Source organism: Aquarana catesbeiana, linkage group LG08 (assembly GCF_042186555.1).
Source record: "Aquarana catesbeiana isolate 2022-GZ linkage group LG08, ASM4218655v1, whole genome shotgun sequence".
NCBI classification, from domain to species: Eukaryota; Metazoa; Chordata; class Amphibia; order Anura; family Ranidae; genus Aquarana; species Aquarana catesbeiana.
Genome location: NC_133331.1, coordinates 133,773,727 through 133,795,396, shown reverse-complemented (window position 1 = coordinate 133,795,396; position 21,670 = coordinate 133,773,727). Strand labels below are relative to the sequence as shown.

The following is a 21,670-nucleotide window of genomic DNA, read 5'->3' as shown; positions in this document are numbered from 1 at the left end:
TATCAAAGCAACTGGGGCCTCCAGAACACCTCGGCAGTGCCACAGGCTGATCACCTCCATGCCGTGCCGCATTTATGCAGTCATTCATGCAAAAGGAACCCTGACCCAGTATTGGGTGCATACTATACTGTACATGTACATACTTTTCAGTAAGTCAACATTTCTGTTTTAAAATCCTTTTTTTCAATTGATCTTATGTAATAATCAAATTTTCTGAGATACTGAATTTTGGGTTTTCACCAGCTGTAAGCCACAATCCTAAAAACTTCAAAGAAAGAAATGCTTAAAATATATCACTCTGTGTGTAACGCATCTATATAAAATATATGAGTTTACCCGGCAGGGAAAGCTATACGATCTAACCCTTCCATAAACAGTATAAGTACCCCTTCGGCTCCCTGTAAATTATCACTTTATGTGGACGACCTCCTCTTGTATGTCACCTAACCACACATTAGTGTCCCTTCTATCTCGGCAGAACTGCATAAATTTGGCATCTATAGCAACTTTCAATTAAATCTCGCTAAAACAGAAGCCCTGAACATTTCCCTACACCAGGGACACACTCCTTACCTCTTAAGTCAAACTTCCAATTCCGCTGGCAGCCCAAAGTGATCACTTATTTAGGCACCGCCATTCCGTTGCCTATTCCCGATATTTACACTCTCAACTATTGCTCATTACTCAAAAACATAAGACGGATGACTGAGACATGGCAAGATGTTCAGGCCTCTTGGTTTGGTCGGATCAATATACTTAAAATGGATATACTTCCAAAATGATTGTACTTATTTCAAACTCTTCCGATTGCACTCCCTTCTACCTTTTTTCGTACTCTCCACTCTTGCAATCCGATTCGTCTGGCGTGGGGGTTACCCTAGATTAAAGCACAAACTTCTCTGTTAACCCAAATCAGAGGGTGGGATGGGACTTTCTGACTTTAAAATAGATTACACCTCCACAATTGTATCTCAGCTGCTGGAGTGGTTCCCGCGCCCATTACATAATGTTTCCACTTTGGTGGAGCAAGATCTGTTTCCCTTAGACCTCCGTGCCATAATCTGGGGCCATGATACCTCATATAAATCTCTCACTACACTCTCCCCTTTAACAAGAGCTGCACTCCAAGTCTGGTACTGTCGAAGGGAATGTTACTCACCTTCCTCAAATCCAAGCCACCCTGAAGCAACATCTTTATCAATCAATTGGTTGACAAAATTTTGTTTGTCCAACTATTGTAAATCGCTCTTCGCTTCGGGCGAAGTGCATAGACCCCTGCGGGAGTTTGAACGCTTATGTCTTCTTCCAGAGGTCCCCAGCAATTTATAAATCTATATTGGCCCATACTCACAATGCACTTCCCGTGTATACCAACAAATTTTCTGGGGCGTTGGGGTTTGAGGTCTCCACTGAGGATTGGCACACTGCATATCTATTCACCCATAAATCCTCTATCTCCGGTTACGCACAGGAGAAAAATTACAAGTTGTCTAGATGATATCGCGATCCTGTGACTGTTCATTGGATCTTCCCAACCTCTACGATATATGCTGGCATTGTCAGTCAGAGAGAGGAACAGATCTACACATCTGGGGGAATGTGACTGCATGAGCCCTTTCTGGTCGCATATCTTTCAGGTTTATGCAGAGGGCTGTGACAAGCCCCTCATCCCCTCCCCCTCCATAGCCTTATTATCTATACTCCTGGGTGCCGTAAAATCTCAAAAAAATAGTCTGCTTAGATTTTTTCCTTTCCGCAGCTAGACAGTTAATCTCTAGACACTAGAGGACCACATCGATTCCATCCTCATCATTATGGGTGAATGAAATCAATGACATTATGCTTATGGAGGAGAAGTGCACCCCTAGGTCTTCTCTTTCTTTCTTCCTTCTATTCTCTTTCTTTGCTCTCTCACTTTCCTCTCTCTAAGTACTGTCTCTTCTCTCCACGAATATTGTTACACACCCTCTAAAACTTTTTCTTAGTGGGTTATCTACTGTTGCACTGATTACATGCATGTTATGGTCCACCCCAAGGACATGGTTTCTGGGGGTCCTGTTTTTGTTATTGTTCCACGATGCCTGTATAAACCTGTGTTAATATAACCATAAAATATGAGTCACTTTTTGAATTGAATTACTGAAATAAATTAACTTTTTGATGAAATTCAAATGTTAGGAGATGCCAGTGTGTGTATATGTATATATATATATATATATATATATATATATACACACACACATATACATACAGTGGGGACGGAAAGTATTCAGACCCCCTTAAATTTTTCACTCTTTGTTAAATGATTTTAGCAAATGGCTGCAATATAAGTTCATTTTTTTCCTCATTAATGTACACACAGCACCCCATATTGACATAAAAACACAGAATTGTTGACATTTTTTCAGATTTATTAAAAAAGAAAAACTGAAATATCACATGGTCTCAGACCCTTTGCTGTGACACTCGTATTTAACTCAGGTGCTGTCCATTTCTTCTAATCATCCTTGAGATGGTTCTACACCTTCATTTGAGTCCAGCTGTGTTTAATTATACTGATTGGACTTGATTAGGTAAGCCACACACCTGTCTATACAAGACCTTACAGCTCACAGTGCATGTCAGAGTACATGAGAATCATGAGGTCAAAGGAACTGCCTGAAGAGCTCAGAGACAGAATTGTGGCAAGGCACAGATCTGGCCAAGATTAGAAAAAAAAAGTTCTGCTGCACTTAAGGTGAAGAGCACAGCGGCCTCCATAATCCTTAAATGGAAGATGTTTGGGACGACCAGAACCCTTTCTAGAGCTGGCCGTCCGGCCAAACTGAGCTATCGGGGGAGAAGAGCCTTGGTGAGAGAGGTAAAGAAGAACCCAAAGATCACTGTGGCTGAGCTCCAGAGATGCAGTCGGGAGATGGGAGAAAGTTGTAGAAAGTCAACCATCACTGCAGCCCTCCACCAGTAGGGGCTTTATGGCAGAGTGGCCCGACGGAAGCCTCTCAGTGCAAGACACATGAAAGCTCGCATGGAGTTTGCTAAAAAAAAAAACACCTGAAGGACTCCACGATGGTGAGAAATAAGATTCTTTGGTCTGATGAGACCAAGATAGAACTTTTTGGCCTTAATTCTAAGCGGTATGTGTGGAGAAAACCAGGCACTGCTCATCACCTGTCCAATACAGTGAAGCATGGTGGTGGCAGCATCATGCTGTGGGGGTGTTTTTCAGCTGCAGGGACAGGACGACTGTTTGCAATCGAGGGAAAGATGAATGCGGCCAAGTACAGAGATATCCTGGACAAAAACCTTCTCCAGAGTGCTCAGAACCTCAGACTGGGCCGAAGGTTTACCTTCCAACAAGACAATGACCCTAAGCACACAGCTAAAATAACGAAGGAGTGGCTTCACAACAACTCCGTGACTGTTCTTGAATGGCCCAGCCAGAGCCCTGACTTAAACCCAATTTAGCATCTCTGGAGAGAGAACTAAAAATGTCTGTCCACCAACGTTTACCATCCAACCTGACAGAACTGGAGAGGATCTGCAAGGAGGAATGGCAGAGGATTCCCAAATCCAGGTGTGAAAAACTTGTATCTTTCCCAAAAAGACTTATGGCTGTATTAGATCAAAAGGGTGCTTCTACTAAATACTGAGCAAAGGGTCTGAATACTTAGGACCATGTGATATTTCAGTTTTTCTTTAATAAATCTGCAAAAATGTCAACAATTCTGTGTTTTTATGTCAATATGGGGTGCTGTGTGTACATTAATGAGGAAAAAAAAATGAACTTAAATGATTTTAGTAAATGGCTGCAATATATCAGAGTGTGAAAAATTTAAGGGGGTCTGAATACTTTCCATTCCCACTATTTATATATATATATATACACACATATACATATATACATACAGACACACAGTATCTCACAAAAGTGAGTACACCCCTCACATTTTTGTAATCATTTTTTATATCTTTTCATGTGACAACACTGAAGAAATGACACTTTGCTACAATGTAAAGTAGTGAGTGTACAGCTTGTATAACCATGTAAATTTGCTGTCCCCTCAAAATAACTCAACACACAGCCATTAATGTCTAAACCTCTGGCAACAAAAGTGAGTACACCCCCAGGTGAAAATGTCCAAATTCGACTCAATTAGCCATTTTCCCTCCGCGGTATCATGTGACTCGTTAGTGTTACAGGGTCTCAGGTGTGAATGGGGAGCAGGTGTGTTAAATTTGGTGTTACCGCTCTCACTCTCTCATACTGGTCATTGGAAGTGCAACATGGCACCTCATGGCAAAGAACTCCTTTGAGGATCTGAAAAAAAGAATTGTTGCTCTACATAAAGATGACCTAGGCTATAAGAAGATTGCCAAGACTCTGAAACTGAGCTGCAGCACGGTGGCCAAGACCATACAGTGGTTTGACAGGACAGGTTCCACTCAGAACAGGCCTCGCTATGGTCGACCAAAGAAGTGTGCAGGTGCTCAGCGTCATATCCAGAGGTTGTCTTTAAGAAATGGATGTATGTGTGCTGCCAGCATTTCTGCAGAGGCTGAAGGGGTGGGGGGTCAGCCTGTCAGTGCTCAGACCATACACTGCACACTGTATCAAATTGGTCTGCATGGCTGTCGTTCCAGAAGGAAGCCTCTTCTAAAGATGATGCACAAGAAAGCCCGCAAGAGTTTGAAGACAAGCAGACTAAGGACATGGATTACTGGAACCATGTCCTGTGGTCTGATGAGACCAAGATAAACTTATTTGGTTTAGATGGTGTCAAGTGTGTGTGTGACGGCAACCAGGTGAGGAGTACAAAAACAAGTGTGTCTTGCCTACAGTCCAGCATGGTGGTGGAAGTGTCATGGTCCGGAGCTGCACCAGGCTCTGGAAGGATCCTGACAATATTGTTGGATTCCACCATGCTGCCTGACAGCTGGCTCCGCATTTCAGCTTACAGCTGAGAAGTGGAGCCAGCTGCGCCCAGTGACTGCTAAAGGGGCAAGAGTGGAGAGCAGCAGTGAACTGACAGTAACTGCTCTCCGCTCAGGGGAGACTGAGACCAGAGGGATCAGCAGTCATGCGACCGCTTAGTTCTTGGCCTTAGATGCAATGTAGGACAGCATGGAGGGGATTATGAAGTTTTTTTGTTTTTTCTCATCCTAGTTATGATTTATCCTGCAGAAGCATCATAGAGAGATAAGCCACTCACAGCCACCTTATGACTCACCTTGACTTATGGGTTAAGATCTTCAATTTTCATGCCCTTGTAAGAGCACACTTTTCATTTTAAATGTTTTAATCTATGAGACAATTCCATTATCTTATAACATTCTATGCCACGGACATATGAAAGAAAATTTCTACAAAGCGAGGATAAATATTTTCGTAGCTGTCACAGGAACAGGCATCCATACCAGAATACCCTCTTGTTCAGGGTAAATTTGTGATTTTTGGTGATAAAAAAGTGGCAGTTCTAAATCCCTTCTTATCTCATCAAAAAATTTAATTGTTTTGGCTATAAAAAAAAAAAAAAGAAAAGATTAAAAATGAATTTCTGTGCATTTTTAGACTGCTAATGTCCATGCCTTCACTTACCTGAGCTGCGTATGACAGCTTTATTCACTCAGATAATTGAAACCTATAACTTGTGTTGGAAAAAAAAATCAGATTCTATACAAAAGAAGCTTCATCTGTAAAATGCAGTTCATTGGGTGGGAGTCTATATCTTGCTGACTTAGTATCAAAGTAGCAAAAACTCTTAAGTCAGCAGCTTTGATAGTATAACAAAGTTAGAATTATGCTTCAACACACAATGCCACTTATATTAGAAAGGGATGTCTGGCTTCGGGAAACCATTTCCAGTGTAATTGAAAGAAAATAATATTTTTGCTCATATAAAATAAGATTTGTGATAATGGCTATACATTGCCACCACATTCAATAATTAGGGGAGGACCATAAAAAGGATTATTAAATCATCCAGTCATCTGACCTTTTTAAAACTGCAGGCTAAAAATATGCCAACTCTGTTTTCTTGTTACATATTTGTGCCATTTATTGCAGGAATTCATGAACAGTCAGTCACTGCCATCTGCTCTGCACCGCCATGCTCACTGGAGCATTGGGCTGTGGAGGAGTCGGGAACCGATGGCTCAGGCTCTCAGCAACTTGCTGAGAGTAAGCCAGGTGCCGATCCAGGCTTCTAGATGGATCCCAACCATATGGTTGCGATCTTTCCCCAGCCTGGGCCAGCTCTGTGACGTCAGCCGACAGCAGACTTGAGCCCGCTGTCAGCTGAAAATGGGTAACGGGAGTGCAGAATAACCTGCACTTCTGTGATCCATAGGAGAAATATATCCAAATACAAGCTTTGGCTGTACTTTGGGGGTAAAAGCTGGTGCCTCATGTTCGGAGTCAGGGTTATAAAGTGATTTTTGGCGAGTGCTTTAAAGGCATAGTTGAAATTTTGAAGCATTGATTCTAGGACCAGTGTATTGTCTTTAATACTTTCCAAAAAATATCCCATATGATTGAAACAAAAAAAGAATATTAGCTGTCAAAGCCCCATTCCAACCATAAATGTTTTTTTTTATTTGCATTGATTGGAAAAGAGTAGAGCCTTTGTGAGATTTTTATTGCCATTTCCCTAGTGCTAATACTACCCTTCTCTTCTTTTTATAACAAGAAGTAATGGTTAACTGTTCCAATAAGGAAGCAGGGAAACGCAAAGACATTTTAAATTAAATGGGGAAATGTTAGAACTTCCAGTTACATGACAACCACACCCTCATTTCTTGCATGGATGTCACAAGTACAGAAAATTAAGGAAAAACGTGCAATTTGTTTACAGACGAAAATAAAAAATTCAAAAAGGGTCTCTCCCTACTCTATTCAGAACCCAATATCCAGAATGGGCTGGAGCTCAGCTTTAAACTGCAATTGCTGCATATTACAAAACAGACATGACACTCTGTAAAAGTTTCAGCTTCCAAGTTTTATTTACATCGGAAGTGTTCATCTAGTGGTTTCAAATGAAGGCTAAGTCCCTTCTATGTACATGTTCTATATACATGTTTATACTTGAAAAGTAAGAAAACTGTACAATAGCCACAAAAAAATTAGAAATACTTTGAATGACATAAAAGAAATACATAAATTATATGTAACATTCGCGTTTACACGTGTATTTCATAAAAGTTTTAGAGCAGCAACAAAAACAGGAAAAGGGTGAGCCAGTCTGGTCTCGTTCCTCCATGGCTTCATTGCTGTCCAGGCCTGGTAACAGATTAAACAGTTTACATTTGTATCCTTATTTCACGCACAACTGCAGGTGGGGCTACAAAAAACAATTACAAGTAAGCAATGCACTTACACAAGATAATAGTAAAAATGTTGCTGCTTAGATAGGAAGGAGAATCAGAAAATGAAACAGTTTAAAGGAAAAGTATTGGTAAAATAAGTGGCTTCTGCTTAAAAAGGTGTAAAATTTACCCAAGACTACTACTCTAAGATGTATTATACGAGAGACCTTAGCTATGGTAAGTACCAAGCTAAGTGAATGACCTGTTCCCCACAGCACTCCATGCTTTGTATTTGGGGCTCATACAGTGTGTTTTGGATTGACTCTTCTATGTGCGATCGCATATTAAGTTTAGACATGCAGTTGGGGGGTATAAAAATGTGCATTATTTATCACCGACTTAACCACTTCACGCAAATTCGCCGTACCCGTACGTCGGTATTTTGAAGCTAAACACCGGGGTTATGGCAGCAGCTAGCTGCCATAACCCCGGTAAGATAAAAGTGGTCTCTGTGGCAGATTCACCACAAGATCAATTTTAATCAGTGGCGGGAGAGGTGCCCACACCCTCCCGCCACACTCTCTGGTCATCTCTGCCGCTTACAGGACATGCTGGTAGTGGCTGGCTGGCTGCCGACTGAGGGGAAGATGGCCCCCACTCGGCTTCATGGCATGGGAGGGTGGAAGCGATGTCAAATGTCACTTCCGCCCATAGCTCTTAAAAGGAGACATTTTTTCTTTCTTTTTTTTTTTTATTGCATTTTAGTGTAAATGTGAGATCCGGGTCTTTTTGACCCCAGATCTCATATTTAAGTGGTCCTGTCATGCTTTTTTTCTATTACAAGGGATGTTTACATTTATACATTGTAATAGGAATAAAAGTAACCCAAAATGTTATTGTATTTTTTTTAAAAACTGTGTCAAAATAAAAAATTGAAAGTAAAATGAATAAGAAAAAAATTTAATTTTTTTAAAGCTCCCCATCCCGATGAGCTCACGCGCGGAAGCGAACGCATACGTGAGTAGCGTCCACATTTGAAAAAGGTGTTCAACCCACACGTGAGGTATCGCTGCAATCGTTAGAGTGAGGGAAATAATTCTTGCCCTAGACCTCTTCTGTAACTCAAAACTGGTAACCTGTAGAAATTTTTAAACATCGCCTATGGAGATTTTTAAGGGTAAAAGTTTGTCGCTATTTCACGAGTGGGCGCAATTTTGAAGTGTGACATATTGGGTATCAATTTACTCAGCATAACATTATCTTTCACAATATAAAAACAAATTGAGCTAAGATTACTGTTGTCTTATTTTTTAATTCAAAAAAGTGTATGTTTTCCAAAAAAAGTGCGCTTGTAAGACCGCTGCGCAAATAAGGTGTGACAAAGTATTACAATGACCTCCATTTTATTCTCTAGGGTGTTAGAAAAAAAAAAAAAAAAAATTATATATATATATATATATATATATATATATATATATATATATATATATATATATATATATATATATATATATATAATTTTTTTTTTTTTTTTTCTTGGTCCTTTTTCTTTTTTCTTGGTCCTTAAGTGGTTAAACTGCAATAGGCAGCAGACAGGGGTGTTTACATGCAGTGGTTGTGATGCTCCATGGCAAAATCTACCCAACATGTAGAGAACGGTTGGGGGCAAGGCTGGCCAAATGTGACACATTCAGGTGAATTTGGGAAGCGCTGCAAGCACCCTGCAACTGTGTTCAATGCACGCAGTTGCTGTGCGTTTGTTGGCAAAAATTGGGTTCAATCAGGCAGCAAGGAGGCGTCATATTGCCTATCCACTGCCTGCCAATTGCCTCTGAATCTAAATCTGAAAGGGGATTAGATTTCAGAAGAGAGGTAGACTTAGACGCATGTTTAAATCTACTCTTATGGTGCATGAATCGGCACTCAGTGGCACTTTGGTGATTTCTGAAAACTATTACACGAGTTTACAAAACAGTTATAAGAACAAACTGCAGCATAGAAGTGCCAGAGAAAGAACATATGTTTATGTCCTTTTCATGTGGTATTATGGATGGGTTTCCATAGCCCCTTCCTAAACTGCAGGAACCTTGTGTGAATAAGATATTCATTCTTCAGAGGAGCAAAATGTTTCCTCACCAGTAGATGTTCATTGAGTATCATGTATGTGACTGGAAGTCCTGTAAATCTGGAACTACATTTAAAATCTGAAACAGAAATGCAAGGCCTTGGTAAGACTGAGCAGTTGTAAGCACATCTGCATGTCTTATGTGAAAAAACAATATGCTAGAAAAGCTACTTCAACTTTACCAATAGCTTTCCATTAAAAATTGCTTTAATTGGCAAACTGCCTGCATCCTTTGCGCTGAAACAGCGGTCTGCCAGATGGAACATGTTACAGACCATATAAAACAATTGACATTATAGGGGTAAAAAACACATTAGAAAAAAAACTTGCCTGGAGATTCAATATTGCACATCATAATACCACTATTGGAGTTTCAGACAACTCTCACCCCACTGAACATGTTGCATTGAAAGAGTTATACATACAAATAGCAAGAATAAAATTTTAAAACTGAAAGAGCTTTTTTAAAAGCAGACATTTAAAAAAAACAAAGAATGTTTGGTTACTGTTAGTAAGCAGTCATACAGGATCTCGAGAAATCACAAGGTATGAATTGAATATTGTCAGTATGAAAACAATACGGAATGCTGGGATTCACATTTACTGTTCACATCTGCCATACTATCATGGCAACTCTGGCTCTGTATCTAGCCATGGCAGTCATTAACTTGAATGTTAATGTATACATAAACCCTCACCTTGTAAAACAACCCATTCAGTTTAGAATAGAAATGAAAGGCAAAAAACAATTGTGTATAAACCCTCTGCTCTCAGCTGCATAAAGAACTCAGATAGCTGGAGGAGGAGGAGAAACAGCAGCACACTGATCTTTCCAGTGAATGGCTGCGTGGGGTTTGGGGTGGCATGTCAGGACAAGTCTTATCATCGGAGGAGAGCAGGCCGACTTCTCAGCGCAGCTAGAGAAATGACCGCGGTGTGCTCTCATACCTAGTATGGTCAGTTTTTAATATGAAAGCAGAGGGACTGGCAGGATCACCAGGTATTCCACACAAAGAAAACAATACAAAGAACAGGATACTTTTTAACACAAATATATGGTACATCAGGCACATATTTGGAATATGAAATATTGGGTTTACATATTCTTTAACATATGCTGCCAAGGATTCTCTCTGTTAGCAGAACTGTACTGAAGCAGTGTTTTGTGGTCTGTGGATGACACATGAACTCATGTATTAAAGAATTAAGTATAGCACAAATACTTAAATCCTTAAATACTTTTTAAAGTAATTTTCTAATTACTCTGTAGTATTATGTAACTGTAGCAGCTGTAGTACCTGTGTATGTAACCTACCTGGAACCATAAGTACAAACACTGTAGTGTATACATGTGAGGTTGTTAGACATTGGACTTGAAAATGAAAGATGCTTTCTTACTTTGTGTAAAATTCAAAACACAAGCTCTCAGAACACAATCACAGACAACTGATGATTGCCTTGTGTGGTAAGCAAATTTCAACTGCTAGAACAGTGATGGTATGGGCGGGAGATATAATCTGTTGCAGGCGATTACATTCAAAGCTAGTCAATTCCTAACGTTTCTCCCTAAGAATGGCCATCTCTTACCCCTAGATAATCTAAGCCAAGCTCACGGTCCACCATGGTTTTTGCTGACTTTTTTCTGCGTGCCTTAGGCTTATTTACTCTATGTCCGTTGAGTTGTGTTTTACTGCACACAAATCATGTAAACAGGTCACCTAAAAGCAGTTATTTTCTATGTGCCCTGTTTACACCATACAGTGGGGGAAAAATATTTATTTGATCCCCTGAAGATTTTGTAAGTTTGCCGGCGAGTCCCCCTCCTCAAGAAGGCACATGTACACTCATGCCAGTGAACATCTAAAATTTCTAAATGATTCAGAGAAGGATTGGGAGAAAGTGCCATGGTCAGATGAGACCAAAATTGAGCTCTTTGGTATTAACTCAACTCACCCTGTTTGGAGGAAGAAAAATGCTGACTATGACCCAAAGAACACCATCCCTACAGTCAAGCACAGAGGTGGAAACATGATGCTTTGGGGCTGCTTCTCTGCTAAAGGTGCAGGCTGACTTTGCTGTATTGAGGGGCCAATGGATGGGGCCATGTATTGTGCAATCTTGAATAAGAACCTTTTTCCCTTAGCCAGAACACTGAAGATGTGTGCAAACCTGGTCACCAACTTCAAGAAACGTCTAACAAGGGTTGCTTCACCAAGTACTAAGTCATGTTTTGCTTGGAGATCAAATACTTATTTTACTCACTGAACTGCAACTCAATTTATAACATTTGTATCATGTGTTTTTTTCTGGATTTTCAGTTGATATTCTGTCTCTATCATTTAAAATACACCTATGATAAAAAATTATAGACCCTTTATTTCTTTGTAAGTGGGCAAACTTACAAAATCTGCAGGGGATCAAATAAATATTTTCCCCACTGTACACATGCAAGGTGTGCAGAATAACGCAACAGACGAATAAGATCAGACATGTTAGAAACAAGCCTTTATGACAAAAGGCATAATTGTGTTATATTAAACATTAGTATGAAAACCTAGAGAAATGAAAAGGTATTACTGGCAAGATGATATAGAAGGTATGAATTCATCCTCTACGAGATCGGTCTATATATAGTACTTAGCACCAATGTCTCAATTTATCTACATTAGAAAAAGTAAAAGGAAGAAGGTGAATGATTGTTATGAGCAACATCAAAGTTTTCATATAACTCTCTGAAATTTTATACACTATGTCTAAGCTGCACAAATACTGGCTGCCATGGGGTCTAGAAAACATACCTTGACTACTAGTATCTCTTGCCCAGAGCCAGTTGGTAAAGCAGTGGTAGGGGAGGAGAGGTCACCTACAACCCTGGCAAGTAGACACTTCGCTCTGTGCTGGATGGCTCAGGCAATTTTTCTGTGATCCACCATGTGCAACAAGACCTGTTTTGATAATATAATTGATGTATAATTTTCATACATAATCCCCCGTGTGTCAATGTATCTTGAGCCTTGGCATCAAAGCTACATTGTTCCTACATTTTGGAGTTAGATGCACAGGCCTATATTGACTAAGGCTGGCCATACATTATACAATTTTCCTTTAGATTTACCAAAATCATATAATATGAGGTAAAACCTAAACACTTACATATTTAAAGGTAAATCTAAAGAAAATTGAAGAATTTTTTATAATGTATATCCAACCTTACAGAAAACACAGTACACTTAAATAAGGAGAACAAACATGCATTGATTAGAACTCCAAGCACTTTTTTATGTGCTGGATAGACTGGAGAAAGGGTTAAATCACCTGACAGTTTTTTTTATTGCCACCTCCACTCAAAATTTTGAGCGGAGAAGAGTTACACCCTTATAGCCATCTTTGTCCCCCTTAGAAACAGGTGAATGAGACAAGAAGCAAGAGGAAAATTCCCCAATACAGGAACACAGCGTAAGAAGGTTACAACCCATTTCAGGTTTTTATTGCTCCTTTCATTCACACTGTGGATATTTCCTATCATTTCTGTGTTGACACAACAAAAAGTAAGGAGAACAGGGACACAGACAAGAAAATCCTGACAAAGGTTTGAATCCTTCTACACGTTAAAGCAGTTTTAAACTGAACAGCAAGCCTTTATTATATTGCAGCTTACCAAGTCTTAAAGATGATGGCTGCATTAGTTTTCTGTTTTTAGGCTTTCTTCGATTTTTATGTGGTGATCCAGCCAGTAGGTCATGTTGTTTTTCAACAGAAAACTCTTTTGTAGTAACAGAGATGAGACAGACCATTGAACACTGGTAGAGGTGCTTAAAGTAGAAGTATAGCCAAAGCCATGCTTCTCCTATGGATCACAGGAGTGCAGTTCCTTGTTTTCAGCTGACAGTGGGATAAAGCCCACTGTCAGCTGAAATCACACAGCTGGTCAATGCTCAGGAAAGATCCTGACTTTAAAGTCGGGATCCACCCAGATGTCTGAACTGGCAGCTGGTTCAACCTCTCAGCGAATTGCTGGGAGACTGACCTAGCCACTCTCGTCCCCTTTAGAGCCCAGCTCTCCAGTAAGCGCTGGAGGGGCAGAGCAGAGAGCCAATGAGTGAGTCACCGGTGTTTGATCGCTCAGTTCTCAGTCTGAGAGATCGCTGGTGACAGACGCAGCTGGGATCTGTGCTGTAGCCATCTAGGGGAGTATGCTTATTTATTTTATTTTTTTTTAAAAACATACTTCTCTTTTAAAATAATCAGCTTTTATGTAAAACCTTTATCCCAAAATGAAAAAAATTGTTTGCTGTAACTCATTATAAAGCATTAGCTAGAGTCCGCTTTAATTTGTTACTCTATTTAAGTTTGCTATTATTTCTCCCCTCCCCCTAGACTTACAATGTTGCTGTCCAAATTTGGCCCTTGTGCACCTTTATCCAGAGTGGTGTCTGCAGAATACAGGAGGTGTCTTATTGCCCAGTTCACCAGGAGAAAACAGAGGGTAAAAAGTCAAAAAAGAAAACTATAACAGCCACTTCATCTAATGATTGTTAAGCTGCAATATATTACATTTTTGGTGTTGTGTTGAATTCCGCTTTAAGGCTTCCTTTGTTTTTCTGTTAACAGCCGAACAGAACAGGGTGTCAATGATTTGTTGTCGGTGAACACTGTAGTGGAAATCTGTGTTCTAAAAGAATGTACCTTGTTACCCAACTACTGGCAGAAGTAACAGCACTTTAGTACTGCATTAACTTTATAAAAAGTGTTTTTGTTGCCCAATATTCAGCTGTAACATAACTTAAACAATAGTGGTATAACAGGGACATAAAGAACAGCCATCAAAATCCCTTCCATGACATTTAAGATAAACTCTTAGACAAAAAGCATAGAAAAGAAGTTTACCTGGACTTTTGAGGTACAATCATCTAGTATTAAACACATATTCAGGTTACAGGCTGTTTTAACAGGCTGACAAGCCTCAAAATAGTTTTTTTTTTTTTTTAATGTTTTTCAAGACCGTTTTAAACAAAATATGGATTGCATTATGGATGTGTATTCATACCTAAATGAATGTAACGTTAAAATCTCAAAAAACTTTAATACTCTAAACATATTGGGATGATGGTACACACCATGAGATTACATGGATATCATGCATGATATTTCACTTCTATTTAATACAAAGTAAAAACATATTTGTCAGTTCTTTCAATGTATTGGGTTTCAACAAAAAAGGGCTGTTGTATCCACTTGGGACAGTGGCGATTCAAACTGGGGGAATGCTGCATGATTCTGCCACAAAAAACAAAAATGCATCCAACTCAATATTTTCTGTTTTAGCAATTGATAGGTAATTCTCCTTGACTTCTTGTTTCTTCTGAAAACTAATGGGGTGAAATATCTCAATTGAAGTATCTCAGCTGTTCCTACCCTGTTTCTGCCTCCCATATTCATGCTTCCATATTCTCCTAAATGTTAAAGTAGAGCTATAGGTAAAACTTTTTTTTTTCCCATTTAGGATACAAGGAGGGAGTTATAACCCCTGTCAGATTTTTTTTTTCACCATCTATGTCCCATTGTGGAGATTTACCTTCACGTCATGTTCCATAGCCAAACAAAATGAGAGTAAATCCCTGCAAAATAAAGGAATCCATTGGTGCCCCCCAGGTCACCAGAACTTGGTAGATTTCCCCTCTATTATTTTTCTGGGGACAACTCAGACATGAGAAATAGGGTGAATCTCCCTAATGGGGAAACAGACAACAATAAAAACCTAATCCATCTCTACTCTATCCAAAACTAAAAAAGCAAAAGTTTTGCCTTTAGTTATACCTAAACTAAGGAAAGATATATAAAGGAAGAGTGGGGCCCCTTGGGGTGATTGTGGAAGGTGAGCAGAACTAGAAACCCAAATGTAACATTGTAACGTCAAAGTCCTCAACAAATATAAAATGCCAGTAATACAACCCAATGAGCATCTAGAAAATAAAAGAGTATAATACTGAGCTTTTCTTCATTAGCAAAGAATATGTTCAATTCTAGTTCCAAAAAAAATTAATTTATAAGCTTCTTACTCAAAGTGTCACAGCCTTGCCACAATATTTCTCACGCAGAAAAAATTGGGGCAAAACGTTTTAGCAGACTGTTCTTACCAAATCTATGCTTAACATCAACAATACACTGCAATTCAGCTTCAGTATTAAAAGTACAGTACAGTGTTTTTTTTGGGTCTATAGGTTTTCCATGACAAACCTGCTTTACTGTGATAAAAGCTATCCAAATTATTTAGAAATAAAGAGAACAGGAGTTCTTACTGGTTCTTCAATGTGCTTGGCAGGAGTGCCACGTTCTAGTAGTTATAGTCTTAATACTTATCTGCTTTCACTGTGCTGCTGTTTATTGGTATTCTCATTGCTTGTAACATACGCGCTACAGAAACACTGCCATCATTCCATTACAGCTGTTACCTACCCTGCACAAAATCTCCGACACATCTTTGGTCCTCTGTCCGCTTGAACCCATGTGAATCTAGGGTCTATGAGTACCACAGAGTTTGGTTCAGACTGTAGTTTGACAGATGCCTGATAGACAATTTTGCACTTCCATTAATTAAAAGGAAAAATAAAAAGTGCATCTTGTTTTAAAAACATCACTTAGTGTACCAAGTTAAAGTTCTGTTACAAAGGCTTATTGCATTAAATAACTTTTGTATATTAAATATGATCCTTGTAGCTGGAAAAAAAACTGCATTCAGTGTCCTCAAGAAACCAAATGCAAATATCTGTGTTTTCATTTTAATACTGACAAGAAAATGTTATTTTCCACAGCCACTGTAGTCAATGTGCAATTTCCTAGGGATCCACAGATCATAGTTATCCGTAGTGGTTTACAATACTAAGATACACATGGTGTCCTTCTGTTCATTGGAGTGGTTTCATGTATTCAGAAAAATCTTAAGTGTTTAGGTTTTTGATGCAGGGCTATTCTTTTCACCCTCTTTGTAATCCTTCATTAGTGATGCAAATACCTACAATACAGAAAGCAGAAAAAGAAAATGAGAAATATGCTATTGTATTATTGTTAATTCCAGTATGTATATTCTTGTTATACATTGTTATTTCTTGCACAATTCAATGGCTTTCATAGCTTTTCTTAGAGGTGTGACTGGCTTTTTCTATAACTTAATGTTGAAGCTCTTCACAGGTTTGAGATCTAGCGACTGTGTCAGCTAGCTCATCAAAGACCGTACTCCAGCTTTCAGTTTCTTAACTAGATTTTGCATAGAAGTATGCTTAAAATCGTTGTCTTACTGCATAATACATTTTTACCAAACACCAACCACAGGGTATGGCATGACATAAAAGTGGTAATATTTCTAGTTCATTATTCCTCACAGCCTGTGTAAATCTACTATCTTACCAGCACCATACAGTTAAATTTCTACTACCATGCTTGATTGAAGGCATCAAGCACTTTTCCTCCATTATTAGATATTGTTTCTCATATATGTAAACGCTTCCATGATCCAAATACCAAAAACTTTAGACTCAATCACCCATAATACTCTTTTCCATCTAAACATTAATCATTTGCCTATTTTGACAATGACTCTATGACTAAATGGCATAACTTGTAATTTTTTATATTTTATTTGATACACTATTTCAATAAAACAAACACTTTTTTTTACAGGCTGTCAAGTATACAAAAATGAAAGAAAAAAAACTGAACTTTTGACATATCTTGAATTCCTTGAGTACAGTATAGGTCACAGGACTTGTATTCCTAGAACATTGGTTATATGCTGCTACCTTCAAGTGAATGGACACTGGAAAATAAAAAATTTAATAGGGCCACCGTAGAGTATATCCACAGAAGCCTTCCCACTTAGAGAGGCTCCAGTTTTCAAGAAAGTAATAAGGAGTTATCGGGACACAGAGGTGAGGGACATGTGTCCTGTACTGTACTCCAAGATAAGAAAGTTACATGTAAGTCAAAATTCCTATTATCTTAATCATACCGTACAGGACTTTTATTCTTAAGCCTAGCACACACAGGCCGAATGTCGAGCGAAATCAGTCGGTTGAATAAAATCTGGCCGACATTTGGCCCGTGTGTATGGCAGCCAGTCCGATAGAGGCCGGCCATTTGGCCAGCTTCTGTTGGACAAGCATGTTGGAAAACCAGCAGCTGACCAGCTCCCTATCAGTGCGCTCAGCCAATGGCTGAGAGCACTGACTGGAGTGGAGATAGTACAGCGGCTCCGACCAGAGGTGTCCATTTTTTTCCCCATTAACACACTGGGTTGAATGAAAAAACACTAGTGGTGTGTACTAGGCTTTAGACAATGGGGCACACCCAAGCAATAAAATTGAGAGTCAGGAAACAATATAGGAACATAGAACTGTCAACAAGCCAACAGGAAACAGGAGGGTTTAAAGAGTCTGAACAAAATATGCAGATAACAGGAGACACCAACAGCCCTTGTGGAAAGGGCTCCGATGGGAATGGGAGTGGGAACCTGGCAATGGTGGAGTGGAAAGAATTGTGTACTCTACAAGGACCACAAGGTAGAACGAGAAGGGACAACATCTTGCCACAAAAGGCAGAGCTGCCAAGTAGACAGCCCAACACAGTTTAAGTCAATTTGGTTGTCTTGTTTTGGGGCAGGACAGAAGGAAGGGATGATGATGTACTCACTGAGGTGGAAAGAGGAGACTCCCTTAGGTAAAAAGGAAGATTTTGGTTTCAAAACCACCTTGACCTTGTGAAAACAAGAAAACGATTTTTATAAGACAGCTGCTAACTCAAAACACACCTGACAGACATTATGGCAACCAAGAAGGCACCCTGAAAGGTGAGGCCTGTCAATGGAATGTCTCTAATGGTTCAAAAGGAATCTTTAAAGAGCAGAGAGCACCAGGTTTAGATCCAATGGTCCAATTTCTCTATTAAAATATTGCATACCTTCTCCCCAAACACCACTATGGATTCAGCCTGCAGTATCTTCCAAGATTCCCCATACAACTGTTTGTATGCTCAAGGAGTCATCCTTTTATCTGATGTCTAATTGTCTATAGGTGTAGTGCATAGTACCAAACAAGCCAATTGCCCTTATTTTTTAGCCCCCATACAAGATGGTTCCTCCTTATCTTTTCTATATTATCACTACCAGGCAAGACACATCATCACTTCTGGTGAGGTCATCTAACCCCTTCTGATGCCAGCTCTGCCATGATCCCTGATCCTTCTTCCTTCAGATTAAGGGAATGCGAAAAAGCCATAGATACACCCTGCAAGATCATTGAAATGCCCATTTAGCAATATGGCTCCACCTGCAGGTGCCATGGCCATCAATACCCGGGGGGGCGCCTCTTACCACTGACTCCAGGATACAGACACACCTCCTGGAGCATCCAGACAGCAGTTCTCTCTACACCCTGAAGAAGAATGCTTCAAAATGCATTGAGTTTTCCATAAAAACAACATATGTCTCATAATATCTGTCACTATTATGACTTTTGATGGTACAGTGAGTGTGTAACTTTATCATCTTGCATGAGAAATGTGTAATAATTGTCAGCCTTGATTTTATGTGTATTTTTTTTGTACAACATGAAAGGTTTTCTTTTTATTGAATGTACAGTTTGTTTTACAAATGTTGGTATACATTGATGGACAAAAAGTCCCACCACAAAAATGTAGTTCCCACTCTTTCGGGTGTAGGCATTGACAACTTCAGAAGTCTGCTTACCAAATGTCCACTCGCAGAATGTGGACGACAGAGAGATGGATTGAAAGTTTCTGGCCGTTTAGGTTTTTAACTTTTTTTTAGGGCTGTTAAACTTCTGGTGCCTTGATGATTTACTAAGGCCACTGTGACTCTATTCTGACTGGGTGACCTTGTAGAAGGGTGGTCCAAGGTTGTTGAGACAATCTAATGGTTCCCAGGTCCAGTATGTTGGAGAGTTGAGTCTTGCAGGGAACACATTCCCTGGACAGTCAGGAGGTTGTAAACTTTTCTCCAGCCTATGCTTGCATCTGTCATTGCCACTTTACAAGTTCAGTGAAAAGAAAAGACTTCCCCAATTCCAGGGCAAAATTGGAGACCCACCACACGAGGAGGATCTTTGTTTGGCTGGGTAGAGGTACTGGGTGATCCAGGGAATGGATCTGCTTTATTCCAAATTACACAAAATCTTTGCTTGAACAAGTCTAAAGCGAAACTAGGCAAAGGGAATGGCTTTGAAGTATGTCACCATTAGACCTGAAATCCTCAGGCAGGATCAAATTGAGGGGTGTCTTTGTGACATGAGGGTATGAGAGCTGGACCTAAGGGAGGCAATGTTCTCCTGATTGAGGAAGATTCTGGCATGGGCTATGTCTAAGATTGGACGAATGTACTCCAGAGGGTGCGAGGACAATCAGCTCTGGCTGCTATCAATCAAAGCCAGTGACAAGGGAACAGGGGCGGAGCCAAGCTCCACTATCTGTGTCTATAGACACAGACAGGAAGAAAGTGGCTTTATATGAGGGCACACAACGGAGGGGAGGAGCCAGATTCGCTGGAGGGGGACCTGAGAAAGGGTGGTTTGGGGTTGCTCTGTGCAATTTTTCCACAGAGCCGGTAAGTATAAATCAATTTTTATTAAAAAAAAAAAAAAAAAAAAAACATTTACAACCACTTTATATGGCCAAAGGTTTGCAGGAACTGAATAGTTATTTGTACGTTGGCAGACAAGGTCCTGGCTTAGGAGTCTTGCAATAGAAGGTCTTCAATGTAATGTAACCTGTGACATGAATGACCTGGGTTTATAGAGGAGCCAAAGTAGGGCAAACACTCGAGGTGCAGATGAGAGCCTGAATGGATGCACCATAAACTGGAAGTGCTGGTCCTTCACAGAAAAACACAGACGACGATGGTGTAGTGGGAAAATGGGAATAATAGGATTTTTCGTACTTACCTGTAAAATCCTTTTGAGTACATCATGACACAGAGTCAGGCTAATATTTATTACCTGCTGGGACGTCCCAGAGCAATAGCCTTGAGGGGAGGGAGACACCCTGCCTAAAGGCCTTTTTGAAGAATACTGATAGGGCCGAAACTTGACCTCTGATTGTACTCAAAGCCAATTTGATTTCCTCAGCTGACTGTAGAAAAGAGAATTCTCCCAATCACGTATTTCCGAGGATGCTTCACACCAAGCAATATAAGTCTTCCAGACCTTATGATTAGGGATGGGCGAACGGTTCGGCCCAAGCACAAGTTCGGGCTGAACTTTGGTTTTTCGGATGTTCTGCGAACACCGAACAATATGCGGTGTTCGGGGAAAATTTGAAACACCGATAAAGACTATGGGACACCAACATGAAAAATCAAAAGTGCTAATTTTAAAGGCTTATATGCAAGTTATTGTCATAAAAAGTGTTTGGGGACCTGGATCCTGCCCCAGGGGACATGTATCAATGCAAAATTTTTTTAAAAAAACGTCCGCCTCCCATGGAGGCAGATTTTTTATTTTTCGGTCCGTCGGAGAAGAAGATGAATGGACTTCGTGGGACATTTTTATTTTTTTATTTTTTAATAAAGGACTTGTCCCCAAGCTGTGTCTTGTTTTTTCTTTTCTTTTTTTTTACATTTTGACACTTTTTTTTTTGTGAACACTTACAATGTACCCGTTAACATTTCACACAGGGGGGCCTTGATCCCCTTGTTAAAGGGGGCTTCCAGATTCCAATAAGCCTCCGCCCGCAGAGCACCACAACCACCGGGCAAGGGTTGTGGGGATGAGGCCCTTGTCCCCATCAACATGGCTACCCCAAAGCACCCTTCCCATGTTGAGGGCATGTGGCCTGGTATGGTTCAGGAGGGGGGGGGCGCTCTCTTGTCCCCCCCCTCTTTTCCTGAACCTGCCAGGTTGCGTGCTTGGATAAGGGTCTGGTATGGATTTTCGGGGGGACCCCTACGCCATTTTTTAAAAATTTTGGTGCAGGGTTCCCCTTAAAAGCGATTTTGGGGGGACCCCTACACCATTTTTAAAGAAAATTTGGCGCAGGGTTCCCCTTAATTTCCATATCAGACCCGAAGGGCCTGGTATGTATTTTAGGGGGACCCCCATGCAATTTTTTTTTTTAATTTTGGTTTGGAGTTCCCCTTAATATTCATACCAGACCCAAAGGGCCTGGTAATGGACTGGGGGGGGGGGGGATCCCATGCTCTTTTTTTCAATGAGTTTTAACTATATTGCGGAGACCCGA

At 40.1% G+C, this 21,670-nt stretch overlaps 1 protein-coding gene across 2 annotated transcripts in view; it reads right to left on the bottom strand.

Annotated features, from left to right (window-relative positions):
* Positions 1-6,974: 6,974 nt before the first annotated feature.
* TBC1D12 (TBC1 domain family member 12) overlaps positions 6,975-21,670 on the bottom strand; it is a 205,597-nt gene continuing 190,901 nt past the window's right edge. For both annotated transcript variants that reach the window (XM_073596417.1, XM_073596418.1), the window contains one exon: positions 6,975-16,439. In XM_073596417.1, coding sequence (XP_073452518.1) covers positions 16,374-16,439 — 66 coding nt within the window. In that variant the 3' untranslated portion in view covers positions 6,975-16,373. The remainder of the gene's footprint in view (positions 16,440-21,670) is intronic.